Genomic DNA, 13,158 nt, shown 5'->3' on the forward strand with positions numbered 1-13,158 from the left:
AAAATGTATCCAATGTTCTTGAGGTTCTAATACAAAAGGTTCCCCCTAATTTCCATAGACTATTCCATTGAGTGTGATCGTTTGTCTCAGTTCTGGCACACCAATCAATAGAGGTTGAAGTAACACAGAGATAGGTTACAGCTCTTCACACTATGAAAACTGTATCCACTGGAGGGACCCCACAATACTCAAGATAGGTCTGAAAAGTTCAATTTAATTCAATTTCAATTAAACTGACACTCAGTTTATGAAAATGTCACGCAATGCTTTAGCTACTGTTGTTAGCTAAGGCATTTGTAGCCTACAACCAAGCTTCTTTCAGCTGCTCCCTTATTTACAAGGGGATGGCACCGTGGCTGGATGCACATATTTGATTTGGCACAGATATTTATACCAGATGCCCTTCCTGGCACAATCCTCCGAGGGATTTGTGTCTATTCCCAGGCTCGAATGGGAAACCCTTTATTTATTAGGTGAGTGCGTAAACTAGGGTTGCCAACTCCCTGAAAAATAAATAAGGGACACCTCGTGGCCAGGGCCGGGCAACCCAGTTGTCTTCACCCTTCCCAGTGTGGTAGCTCTTTTTTTGTGTGTGTGAAATTATTTTTTAACCATTTGACTTGAATTTGATTTAAGCAGATGCATATTCTTTGTGATATGACCATATGGGAAACAAATGATCATTTAGCCATTTATTTTTAGCTCAAAATGACAACATTAACACAGTAAAACAGGTCTCTTTCTTAAACAGAAGCCTGTCATGCTTAACTTTTGAGAATATAAGTAAAAGAACTCTGTCCTGCTTAACTTAAAATTATATAAATTAATAGAAAGCAATAGAACGAAAAATATTCTTGTAACAGTGCACATACAGTGCATTTAGTACAATTGGCTTCAGTTGAGGTATTATTTCAGCTTTTCTAATGCTAATCAGCTGCTCCTGTTTGTAAACCCGCTTGTTCCCATGATTACGCACCTTAACTCATCATCATTATTCATCTATGTATTACTTTTATGTATTATTCATCTATTTGTTGTAATCATCCATCCTTGCAGTTGTTTATTACACAAAATAAATTATATTATCACACTTCTGGCCACATAGCGCTGATATTCACCGCACATGCCCATATTAACCTTAACCAGAGGGTTTAAACAACAAACCAGTGTTTACATACCATATCTGCTTCTGCCGTGGCCTGGTGGACAAAAAATTGGTTAAGGGTTCCCCGAGCTTTCACGCCCCTCATGTTCTTCTTGTGCCCACCACTAGAAGCATGCCTATGGAAAAAAGTGCGCCGGCACACAGTGCAGTGCGCTTTATAGGTGTTATCGTGCACTTTCCCAGCCAGGTGTTTTCCTTTTCCCAGTCCTCCCTGTACTTTTGCAGCCTTTTTTCTTTTCTTTCTCTGAGGGGAACAAACATTGCTGCTCTAACGCTGGGCTTACACTGTGCGATTTTTGGCCCATTTTGAGCCGATTTTTGAGTCGTGCGACCGATTTGGTGATCGGCCCGATTTTGGCCTTCATCGTGCATCGTGTAGTATACGTGGGGTAACGAGAAGCGATTAACACCTCACGACCAGCTCCCGATCATCAATCGCTCGTGAGGGTGTCACCACAGCCGCTCACACTGCTCATGCGCAAACACGTAAACATCGGTGAAAAAGACGGCGCAGCACGGCTGTGCAGCGTGTGATCTGGACACAAGTGATGGAGGCACTTGTAGAACTTTGGAAAGCTCATCCGAGCCTTTTCGATGTGGCATCACAAAATTATCACGACCACAACAACCGTGAAAATAGTTGGATTTACACTGCTGCTCAATCACAGCTGCCTGATCATGTTTTTCATTAGCAATTTAGCAAAGTTGATGGTGGTGTGTCTGTGTGAGTGAAAGACAGAGAGAGTGAGCGACAGATTTTCTGTTATAACCTTCATGTTATGTTGGCACAGTGTGAGCACTCAGGTCGCATCAGAGCATCGGGCCGTATAGTGTGAGACCCTGCATCGTGACCTGCAAACTTCTAATCCCTGCGAGTCAATCGTGCAGTTTGAGCAGGAGCTGAATAACGTGACTGAAAAAAATCGCAGTGTCTGCCCAGCTTTAGGTGTACTGTCATCCGAGACGTGCACCGCAGTGTCGGCGTTTGTTTCCCTGTTGGCCATGCTTGTTGTTGTGGTCATCTGTTGTCTTCCGGTATTTTCTCCGCAAGCGACCTTTCCTCGACCAATGAGATAATCTGAATTGTCATACTCGAATTGTCATAAGTGTGCTGTCAGCTCATTGGTCACAAAGCAGGAGAGGGGCTGGGAATTATGTTTTCAAACAAAGCGTTAATTCCATTAACATTTATAGACTACTTTTGATTCTCACTGTATTACGGGACAAAGTGCGTCCCTTATTAGCTCAATACGGGACGTGTACTTTTGTTTCTAAATACGGGACGATTCCGTTTTTTAAGGGACGGTTGGCAACCCTAGCGTAAACCTCGACATTATGGAATAGTCTAAAACCAGCCTTTGTACTAGTGATGGGATTTCCGGCTCTTTTTAGAGATCCGGCTCTTTCGGTTCGGCTCACTAAAAAGAGCCGGCTCTTTCGGCTCCGAACCGGCTCTTCAGGTTGTTTTGTTGCTTTAATTAATTTATTATTAACAATAATATAAAATTATGCACAAAAGGAATTACTAACGTAAAAACAAGTGGTTTTATTTATATATGTTTATATATAAATATATGCGGTGGCCCCTAGAGACAAAACACGTACAAACTCCAAAACACATTTCTAGCATGAACTGAACTTCCAAAGCAGAGCTACTAGATCACTTAAATTACACAATTGAAAGCATGTGTGTATTGTTTGTGTATTTATACACAGGCACTCATATATATATTCAAATAATTTTAAAAAAAAGTTCATTTACCTGTTATTACCACACACCAAATCCGGTCGTTGGTACTTGCTGGCTTGTGTAGCCACAAGATAACAAAGGCTCAACACTGCGCCCAGCATCCTGGAGCACTTCTGTTGTCTTTTGTACGTGTTTTGAGTTTTTATGTGCTTCTGAGTTTTTATATGCTTCTGAGTTTTTATGTGCTTCGGAGTTTGTACGTGTTTTTACGTGTTTTGGAGTTTTTACGTGTTTTGGAGTTTGTACGTGTTTTTACGTGTTTTGGAGTTTGTACATGCTTCAGAGTTCGTACGTGATTTGAAGTTTGTATGTGCTTTGTCTCTAGGGGCCACCGTAAATATACTTTTATTTATTCACTCCACATAAAATGTAATAAATAAATCATATAATACAAAAATCAACTATTCACATTTCAAGTTTTAACTATTTAAATTTTCAGCTTTTTCCTTTTACAAATTTAAAGTGAAAAGAACACCTGCAAACCACAACACAATTAAATATAAATTATAATATGAAAACTAAAAGAACATGCATATTCTCTGTCATATGGACCTGCATGAATAAACTTTCTCAATCCTTTATCATCTGCAACCGAAAATAGTTGTGGATGATTACTATACCTTTCTAATGTTGTTGTCCCTGCCTCTCTTTCTCTCTCTCTGGCTCTGTTCCTGTGCTACTGAGTGTAACTACCGCCCCTCCCCCCTCTGCCCAGCGTAAAGCACAAGGCTCGCGTGCAGAGTGAAGCGGAAAAAAAGTGCGAGAGAGAGGCTGAGAGAAAGGAAAAAAAAAACAAAAAAAACACGTGACGGCTCGCGATAAGGAGCCGGCTCGCGTCGTTCACGTCAAAGAACCGGCTCCAAGAGCCATTTCGTTCGCGAACGACCCATCACTACTTTGTACATTTGACTCTTATCAGTGACAAAATGCGTGCTGGACATACTGGCATAAAAGATATCAGGATGATACGTTTTTTTCCAGCAGATTGAATTAAGAACTTGCAGAACAAAGTTAGAACTTAGTGGAGAGGCATTAATTCATTTTCCTGAGTGGGATTTAATTGCACTGTCTTTACCACTACTACAGGAATGTCGCTAGAGACATTGTATTTAAAACTCTGTCATGTTGCAGAATACAGAGGGACTGATGTGGCACAGATGTTCTCAGTCAGCACTGTGTGAACTCCCTTGGCAAAGGCTTGAATGTAACGAATGTTAATTCAAATGGAAAAATCCTGCTCTGCATTTTCAAGCCCAACCTACAGCAGCAGTCTGTTGATACTACGTACTAAATATTGAAGCATATTATATAGATTCTGTGTGAGCACAGTCACAGACCTTTGCTGTTATGGGATTTAAACTGAAAGAACTTTGACCACAGCTGAACACTTCATGTCCTGAAGGGCAAAACACTTCCCTAAGCACACAAACAGCACTTAGTTCAGTGTGTTAGCAACTTGACATATCCTTAACAACACTGAGGGTCAGTTTGGTAAAGTAAATCCGTTGGGCATCTTTCTTTGCCTTTAGACAACAATTCTGATGGCAAAAGAGCCAAACGGGACAGGCCAAAAAAAAATAAAAAATAAATAAATAAAAAATAAAAAATAAAAAAAACAATTCAATGTAGCGTGGTCTTGGTGGTTGCATAAGAGATATGATCTCAAAGTTGGCATAATCTTCTGACTAGCAGAATGTATATGAATGTAAACTAATTTAAAGTCAGAGCAGTGCACTTATACAGTAGAAGCAATGCTGTGGGTGACAGAGCACAGTTCCTCCCTCAGTAGCACACACAACTCCAATAATCTTTTTTTTTTTTTTTTTTTTTTTAATTCAGGAGGTTACATTTAGTTGACATACGAGTTTAATCCAGCGCTTTGGCTCCTTTCAGGTGCGGTCTGTAAAATTATTAAAACTAGTTTAAAGTTGGCTTATCAACAGACCCCGTGCTTCTTCTGCTGAGAAAGAAAGTTGTGTGCCAGCACTTTCTAAGCAAATGCTGACCCAGCAGAAGAGGTAGCTGCATTTGAGGTCATATGTAAAAGGATGGAGACTTTTTGCTTTCTCTCCTACAAGTTGGCAGCGCGGGGGAGGTGAAGCTGTTGGCAAATAATGCATTATTTTATCAAGCTTTAAGACAGGTCTAGCTATAAATCTATTAAATAACCTGCTTTGCATTTCCCAGCGACGCCAACTGGTATAGTACAAGTAACTGTGCAATTACACATGCTTTGTTACATATTCTACAATTGTGCCAATGTTTGTTTCCAGGATTGTGTGCGAGATGGGTAGAGCTGAGATGAGCCAGTATACTGGGAACGTGCAGGTCTGTGTCGGGCAGTGCACATCTGAATTTATGGCAAAATCCTCCAAGTACTACTACTTTGTGGTGAGTGTTAACTTCTGTTGTTTTTGTGTAATTGTATGTGGAGTTTTGCAGACTTTAAAAAACTAGCAATTTGATGGTTAAAAATTGAAACGTGTGCTTCTATTAGCAGAAGGGCAACTATACTGCATGTGTCACCCTCGGCATGTTAGCACCTTGCTTGTAGCTGATCAGTCTTCTCACCTACTGTGTTAAGTAGGTGAGAACATGTATGTACATGTTGCTTTTTTGGCTGTGTTCCAACATGGTGTGGTTCTCACTGAGAGTCTGCTTCTCAGCTTTTCTGTCATGCATGTATCAGTCGTGAGACATGACTGACAGTTACTAATGAGAAGAAAATGAAGAAAAAACACGAACGTTGATAAAAAAAAACCCGAAGTGAATAACAAATAAAAATTGAACATTAACACATGAAAACACACATTACACCTTTTTTAACATTCACTCTGCGTATAATTATTCTCACACTTTCGCTTTCTGAAATAAATTAGCAGTTGTTAATGTTATGTACGTATTTTATGCTGTGTTATCATTTTTACTGCTATCCATTAATGGGTGCTGGCTGGGTTTATTTCTCAATGGGCTCCCTGCACAGGATTATAGGATGTTAGGTCGGTCTAGATGTCCCACTACACAGCAGGCTAAGGATGAGATTATAAGAACACGAAATGGACTGGAGGAGGATTTACTTTATGCCCCACTTCCCCTGAACTGCATCTGCTGCTACTGTTACTTTAATTTACAAAAGTTTTTCATCAGAGAACACGTTAAGTGGAATCAGTGGGTGCAGGTTAAAGTACAGCACTGTGGAAAAGTCTTGAACTATCCCTACTTTCTTTCTAATTTGAGTGAGACTTTCTGGCCATTTTCAGGGGAATGTATTTCTTTGTTTGTCAGACTGCTTATGAATCAGCTATAAGTGACTTTCTTACCAACAGGCTGTTACAATAACATTTATTTTTTTATTGTTTTTACCAGATTCCAAGGATTATCAGTCTTACGCCAAGCCGTGGGCCAGTCTCTGGGGGAACTGTCGTCAACATTACTGGCAGCCACTTTGATGCTGGGAGCAATGTGTCAGTCATGTTCAAGGACCAGCCGTGCACTTATCAGAGGTTAGTTGGAACAAGCCAGCGCTGACCCCGTCAGTCACACTTTAACAGTCAATTAAACGGTCAGGTAAAGCTACTCTTTCACACTACAGGTACAAAACCTTTCTGACATCACAACAATATCTTACTTTTACACATAAAATGAAATATCACAATGCCCAAGGAGGAACTTTGCTACATTATGATTAATCAAGGGTTTGAGTACACCCATTGCTGAAAAAGAAAGTTTTGCAGCTGGACCCCGCACAAATGTTAAATTCAATTAAAACAACTGCATAAAGACAAATGAAAATTAATGCTAAGTACTTCAAATTGCCTTTGTGCTCAACCCTGTCACAGTAGCAGGCTGAAGGTCTACGTTTAACCATCTACACAGCTGCAGAAATATATTAAATACCTTGAGAGCAGAAATAGCGCTGACTTAGAGGTTTTCCAATTTTGAGATTCAAATTTCTACTCAGTGATGATAAATATTGCACCATAAATGATTGGGCAAATACAGCATCGTTGCAATGTACCATTTGGCATTGATAAATGCTCAGTTCTCAGTTCAGTCAATACATTATGGATCAATGTCTATTTAACCAACCGTTCAAATGTCTTAACTATTACATCGTTTTTAGTGTTGGAATAATTTAGTAGTCTGCTTAAAAAAGGATATTGACTAGAGAGATGGCTTTTGGGTTTCTTTACATTTAAATACCACTGTACTGATTCCTCCTTTTGTCTGTTGAACTGTACCACTAACATATCAGTACATGTAACTAATGTTTCATCCTGTCATTGTTTTAGGAGGGGTGGCCTATGGCTTACTTGCCGAACCCATGCTTCCCTACATGGCATTGGAAATGTGTCTGTGTCTGTGAGCATAGATAGGGCCCACCTTCAGAAAGACCTCCAGTTTGAATATGTGGAAGATCCCACCATCACCAAGATAGAGCCTGAGTGGAGCATCTTCAGGTATACATTTTTGTCTGTTTACTTTGACTCGTTGCTCACTGCAGAGAGATATCAACAGAATATTTTGCGTCCTGTGGATGGAAATATCTCAGCAGCACAGGTTATTGTCAGATCCTTGTCAGGAGGAAATGAAAAGGTTTAATCGTCTACTGCAACATAATACAAAATTGACAGCGTACAAATTTTGCATTGGGTGCATAAACTAAGCAATGAATAAATAATTCAAATCACCATTTGTCAAAGCAATCTGAGCTGTCTTTTTTTTTTTTTTAAACCGTCTTTTCTTTTTCCCCTTCTTTTTCTCTTTCAGTGGATATACTCCGATCACGGTGACAGGAACTAATCTGGACATCATTCAGACACCACTCATCAGAGCCAAATACAATGGCCATGAGACACTCAATGTAAGTGAATGTAGATGCAGCGTGGGTGATCAAACAATCACCTCGTGGTTAATTGTGTTATTAAAAACACAATTAACCAAGATAGAGCCTGAGTGGAGCATCTTCAGGTATACATTTTTGTGTTGCAATGCATTCCATTGTTCACAGTTAGGTCCATAATTTTGCAACTTGTTGCTATGTCTTTGATCTCTTGAAATCTGCTTAATTTGTCATGGAATAATGAAATGACAGCCCACACCACTTTGTCCACTTCCTTTGTAGTCTAAAGATAGGTGCACATGTAATTCCTAAAGAGTTAGTGGTAAAGTGTTGTTACAGCCCTTGAGTCAAATGTGAAAGTCTGTACTTTAGTCAATTCTGGATTGTTTGATTTAAATATCCGCTGTGTTGGTACACAGAGGCAAAACCACAAAAAAATCAATACTTGTTGACCTATTTCCATGCAATTTTATTTTACTTTTACTAATGTGGCCCAGGAACAAAAGAAAGTGGCTAATTTAAATGAACACGGCGAGCTATATAGTCAGCCATAAAGTTTCATTTAGTCCAGAGCATTACTAAATTCTTTATTTGTAGGGCTAGGAAGAAAATTCAGTGGCACTGCAGTGCAAAATCAACAGGTTGCAACTGAATAGGGAATAATGTAATTCATCGCCACTGTGTAACAAATAGGAACTTTGATATTGAATTAGAAACCACAGTGATTAGCCTCTTTACCCAGGCGAGGATAGGTAATGCCATGCTTGGGGCTCTGCGATCTCTTTGAAATAAAAGGAAGTAACAAAAGGTGGTAATGCTATCTTTCTTGGTCCATTTAAGCATAGCCCGACACCACGTTTAACATCTGTGCTCAGATGTGCCTCTTTTAGGCATTGTATCTCAAGTGTCTCAGCGTGTCACGATATAGTCTCAATCTGACACAGCTCAGATCTAAATGAAAAGGAGTTAAAAATGGACATCCAAAGCATTTGTCCGCAAAAAGAGTTTTTGTTACTTTTTCTTTCTTTCTTTCTTTTCCTCTATTACCTTCTTGTACCAGTGCATGATCCTTGTCAAAGATGTCCTTGCAGGATTTGTCAATTTGATATTCAAGGAGCCAATTAGGGTGACAGGCAATAGTTTGAATGACTGCATGGCAGAGGTTAGTGTGAAAATGTGAAATGTCTGAGAATGAAACCCTGACAGACGGAGAGGAATGAAAACGTTAAGGGGATGTTGAAAGGTGTGCGTCGTTTGACAGTTGCGCGTCAGTCTGTCTTTGTTTTTAAAACTGGTTTTGACACCAAATGAGCAATTTAAATAACATCACATGTCAAATGAGAAACCTCAGCAAAGACGAGAATGAGGGGAAAAAACAGGAGTGGGACACAAAAAGATGTGAGGCGCTGTAATTGAGCAAAAAAGCGGGATCGAGAAAGATGACTGAGGGAATAAGAATTTGTCAAAGAGAGAAGAAAAGATCACAGACAGGAATAACAGGATGGAATAAAGAAGTGATGAGAGGCTGGGGAGGGTTCTTTGTGGAGGGTAAAGAAGGGATGGTAAGACTTAGTTATCACTCCTGAATCTTCACACATCAAAGCGTGATTGCGGTGAGACTGCACAAGCTTTCTAACTGCACCTCATTTAGTGGCTTCCTTTGAGGAAAATACAACAGGTTCTTCTTTGCACTTGGAAATGGAGGAGCTTCCAGTTTCTATTGTGTCTCCAGTGGGTTTAGTGAAATGCACAAGTGTGACATAAAAGGCTGACACTAATGACTTTTGACTGTATGGGTTGGCACATTAGCACTGCCAATAAAGTGAGTGAGCTAACTGGGAACACAGTCAGGCAGTTTGGGTATGATGCATGCTGAGATCCAACCACGAGAAATTTGTTAATAAATAATCTATATTTTTGTATAAATGCAGTAATTTGCAGGCGATAAATTCACTTATGTGCTTTTCTTTGTGAATTAGTTCTGCGACATACTAGGTCCTACAACTATGGTGTGCCAGGCTCCAGAGCTGCCCATCAGCCTAGCCAGACACCAAGAAGTACCTGAAAGACCTGAAGAGTTCGGCTTTAAATTGGATGACTTGCAGATCACACTCAATAACACCAACTTCATCTACTTCCCCAATCCGGAATTTGAACCGATTAGTCCATCCGGAGTCCTGGAGCTTAAACCTGGATCGCCCATTATACTGAAAGTAGGAAGATATCACTCACCCGCATATACACTCAGTTTTCATTGTTATAATATTTTATTATCTTTTATTGCCTTTTGTCTGAATGTAAAGACTTTAAATTAAGATATTTTGCCAGTAATGATTGTGTATATCTTAAAATTCATATAGTACACAGCTTAGAAATGATATCTGTATCTTGGGTTAGTCTGTGAAAACTAACCCGAGATCAGTACCATGTCTCAGGTTAAATATTATAGGTATAGAAAGCTCAGCTTAAACTGATCATTTGCATACCCAAGTAAAATAAATTGTAGAGCATTGCACATAACATATCTTTGCCCAGCTTTGCAGTACGAATATATAGATAAACATAAACATATATCATTTGACTCTTATTTCTCTAACCCTTCCACTTTGACGCTGACAGCAATAACATCAATCATTATTCTTTTGAAGGGGCGGAATTTCCTTCCAGCGACCAATAGCGGAAATGGAAAGCTGAACTACACAGTTCTGATTGGAGAGAAGCCCTGCATTTTAACAGTGTCAGAGAACCAGCTCCTCTGCGAGTCCCCTAACCTGATTGGTCGACATAAGATCCTGGTGAGTGACACAGCACATGTCGCAACGTCAAGACATAGAGCAAGACAGACAAACGACGGAGAGGCAGGCAGTGTTGGAGAAGGCTGACAGACCTAAAAATCGATTGAGAGTTTGACAGACAGACCAACAGACATTCCTTGCGTTGCTTTCTATCCTTCCACTTGTCCACTCCCATTCAGATTATGGCTCTAATCCAATCAGCTGTGCGGTTAGTGCCCACAAGCAGACAAAACACAAACAAATAAGCCTTCAATAAGAAGCATTAGAGCCCCAGAAAACTCAATGAAGATTCCATTTGTGGTTTTAAGAGAGACCACTTTGAACAAGGCATTTCCTGATCTTACCACCTGAACCCAGCATCATAGAAAAAAACAGAAGTGTGTACACAAATCAATATGTCTGTCTGTGTGTCTGAGCTTGGACGTTGACTTAACCACATCAATGTAATAGCTATAATCTCCCCTTTTGTCTGTTACTGTCATAAGGCACGTGTGGGCGGCATCGAGAATTCACCAGGTTCGGTCCACATCACGTCCGACAGCCCCCTCAGCAGCACTGCAATCATTGGCATTGCTGCAGCCGGTGCCCTGCTCATCCTTGTCATCGTGGCAGTGCTCATTGCCTATAAACGCAAGTCTCGTGAGAGTGACCTCACCTTGAAAAGGCTGCAGATGCAGATGGACAACCTGGAGTCACGTGTGGCTCTAGAGTGCAAAGAGGGTAAGAGGTTCATGCTAGTGCAGATCAGTATATTCATTTTACACATTTGTTTCCAAGAACATCTAAAGAATTTTGGTTCATTAAATCTATTTACACGGTTTAATTAAATCTTTGTTAGCAATACTAGAAATTTCCTATTTAATCAATAGGTTATGAGAAAGCATTATATAGGAACAAGTCCATTTACCACATCATCATTGTGACAAGAACTTGTTTGTGATTAGGTAGGTTGTAAAGTTTTTTTTTTTTCTTTTAAATAGTACCTAGTTTTCTATGGTACCTCCAATATCTATCCACTTTAACTTTTAGATTGCTGTCTTTGTGCTAGAGGAATTTAAAAACAAAATAGGAAAGAGGTACCTTTCATCAGGTAATAATGAGGACAGAAATAAAACAAAATCAAAAAGTAAAAATGTAGTGAGCCACAAGGAAATGCCCTTCAAAATTATACAGGAAGCAACTAAGAAACAAAAGGTAAGCTCATGCAGATAAACAGGAAGATAAAGATAGATAAACTGAAGGCAGGGTAGAGGCAAAACATCTAAGAAATAACATGTTTTGCTGGCAGACCATGTTAGATACTATTTTAGATATTATTTTATATGGTAAAATCTATATAATAATAGGTTATAGCCTAGCTAAGAGTTATGTAAGACTTATATGTATATATACTAATAAACAATTTTCTGTTTGGTTTATTAGCATTTGCAGAGCTGCAGACAGACATCCATGAATTGACCAGTGATCTAGATGGTGCAGGTATCCCCTTCTTGGACTACAGGACCTATACCATGAGAGTCCTCTTCCCAGGCATTGAGGAGCATCCTGTCCTGAGAGATCTGGAGGTATGATTCACCAATTTTTATTACAAAGGAAAATGCAACTATTTATTTTCTTTCTTTCTTTCTTTCTTTCTTTCTTTCTTTCTTTCTTTCTTTCTTTCTTTCTTTCTTTCTTTCTTTCTTTCTTTTTAAATAAAATAAATAGGCACTTTTAGTCTATGAAAACATTCCTACTCTTTCAAATTGACTTTCTATTAGGATTCTCTGTTTGTGATAAATTGTTGACACACAGACTCTATATAAGGCCCCGAGTCATCCAGGCCGGTTGGTGACCACCAAGTACTTGTCGCTAAAGAAAAATTAATACTCCTCAACCAGTTGTGAATTGTTCCTGGCAGTCGCTGTAAAGTTGTTTACTAAGCACCAGTCATTCAGACCTAAAGACCAATCACACACTAGGTAAAAAAGGTGTTCCCTTTTACTTGTTAGTTGTCGTAGGAGGTTGAGTGTTGTTCCAAAAACAAGATTGAGATTGCTTTGGTCACTAGCAGATTGCCATGGTCTCCCATAGTTTGTTTGGAACTTATCTGCAAACCCTTGCAAAGTACTCACTAAGCAGCAGTGACTCTGTGAGAAGTGCAACACAAATCAGAAATGGAGGCCGTAAAGTGAAGTTTTCCACTAGCATGCCCAGGTCAAATATTTAGAGCATTTCAATTAAATAGAAAGCTGTAGTTTTCAATACATTCGTGAAAGAAGACAGCTGTAAATATAAGAACTTGTACCTATATTCTCATCAATCAAGTGTGTAACTGTACGTGTCTAACTGTTTATCCGTCAAATAACTGATGCAAAACAATTAGCCTTATTTGAAATTAGAGCAAAATGAGCAAGCAAATTAACAATGTGGTAGGGCACAGTGGGTGAAATAGACGCCGATGTTGTTTGTGTCGCTGTCTGGTAAACAAAACCCCTTTGACGGCCGACAACAACACGCTTTTTCAAAAACAAACAAGGCAGCCCTCAATTCAGGAGTGTGGTCTCATTAATAATTCTTAATGATACGAGAAGCTGTGCCGTTTTCTCTCCCCACCTTAAAGCAA

The 13,158-nt window shown here is 39.5% G+C and overlaps 1 protein-coding gene across 1 annotated transcript in view; it reads left to right on the top strand.

Annotated features, from left to right (window-relative positions):
* The window catches only part of plxna4 (plexin A4), a 243,291-nt gene that overhangs the window by 188,898 nt on the left and 41,235 nt on the right, over positions 1-13,158 (top strand). The window contains exons 14-21 of the mRNA XM_085437437.1: positions 5,189-5,306; positions 6,282-6,418; positions 7,208-7,375; positions 7,686-7,779; positions 9,738-9,971; positions 10,407-10,553; positions 11,039-11,273; positions 11,976-12,118. Of these exons, the coding sequence (XP_085293563.1) occupies positions 5,189-5,306; positions 6,282-6,418; positions 7,208-7,375; positions 7,686-7,779; positions 9,738-9,971; positions 10,407-10,553; positions 11,039-11,273; positions 11,976-12,118 (1,276 nt within the window). The remainder of the gene's footprint in view (positions 1-5,188; positions 5,307-6,281; positions 6,419-7,207; positions 7,376-7,685; positions 7,780-9,737; positions 9,972-10,406; positions 10,554-11,038; positions 11,274-11,975; positions 12,119-13,158) is intronic.

This window comes from Copadichromis virginalis, linkage group LG17, assembly GCF_057382275.1.
Source record: "Copadichromis virginalis isolate Kocher_CV1m ecotype Utaka linkage group LG17, C_Virginalis_male_GT1.1, whole genome shotgun sequence".
NCBI classification, from domain to species: Eukaryota; Metazoa; Chordata; class Actinopteri; order Cichliformes; family Cichlidae; genus Copadichromis; species Copadichromis virginalis.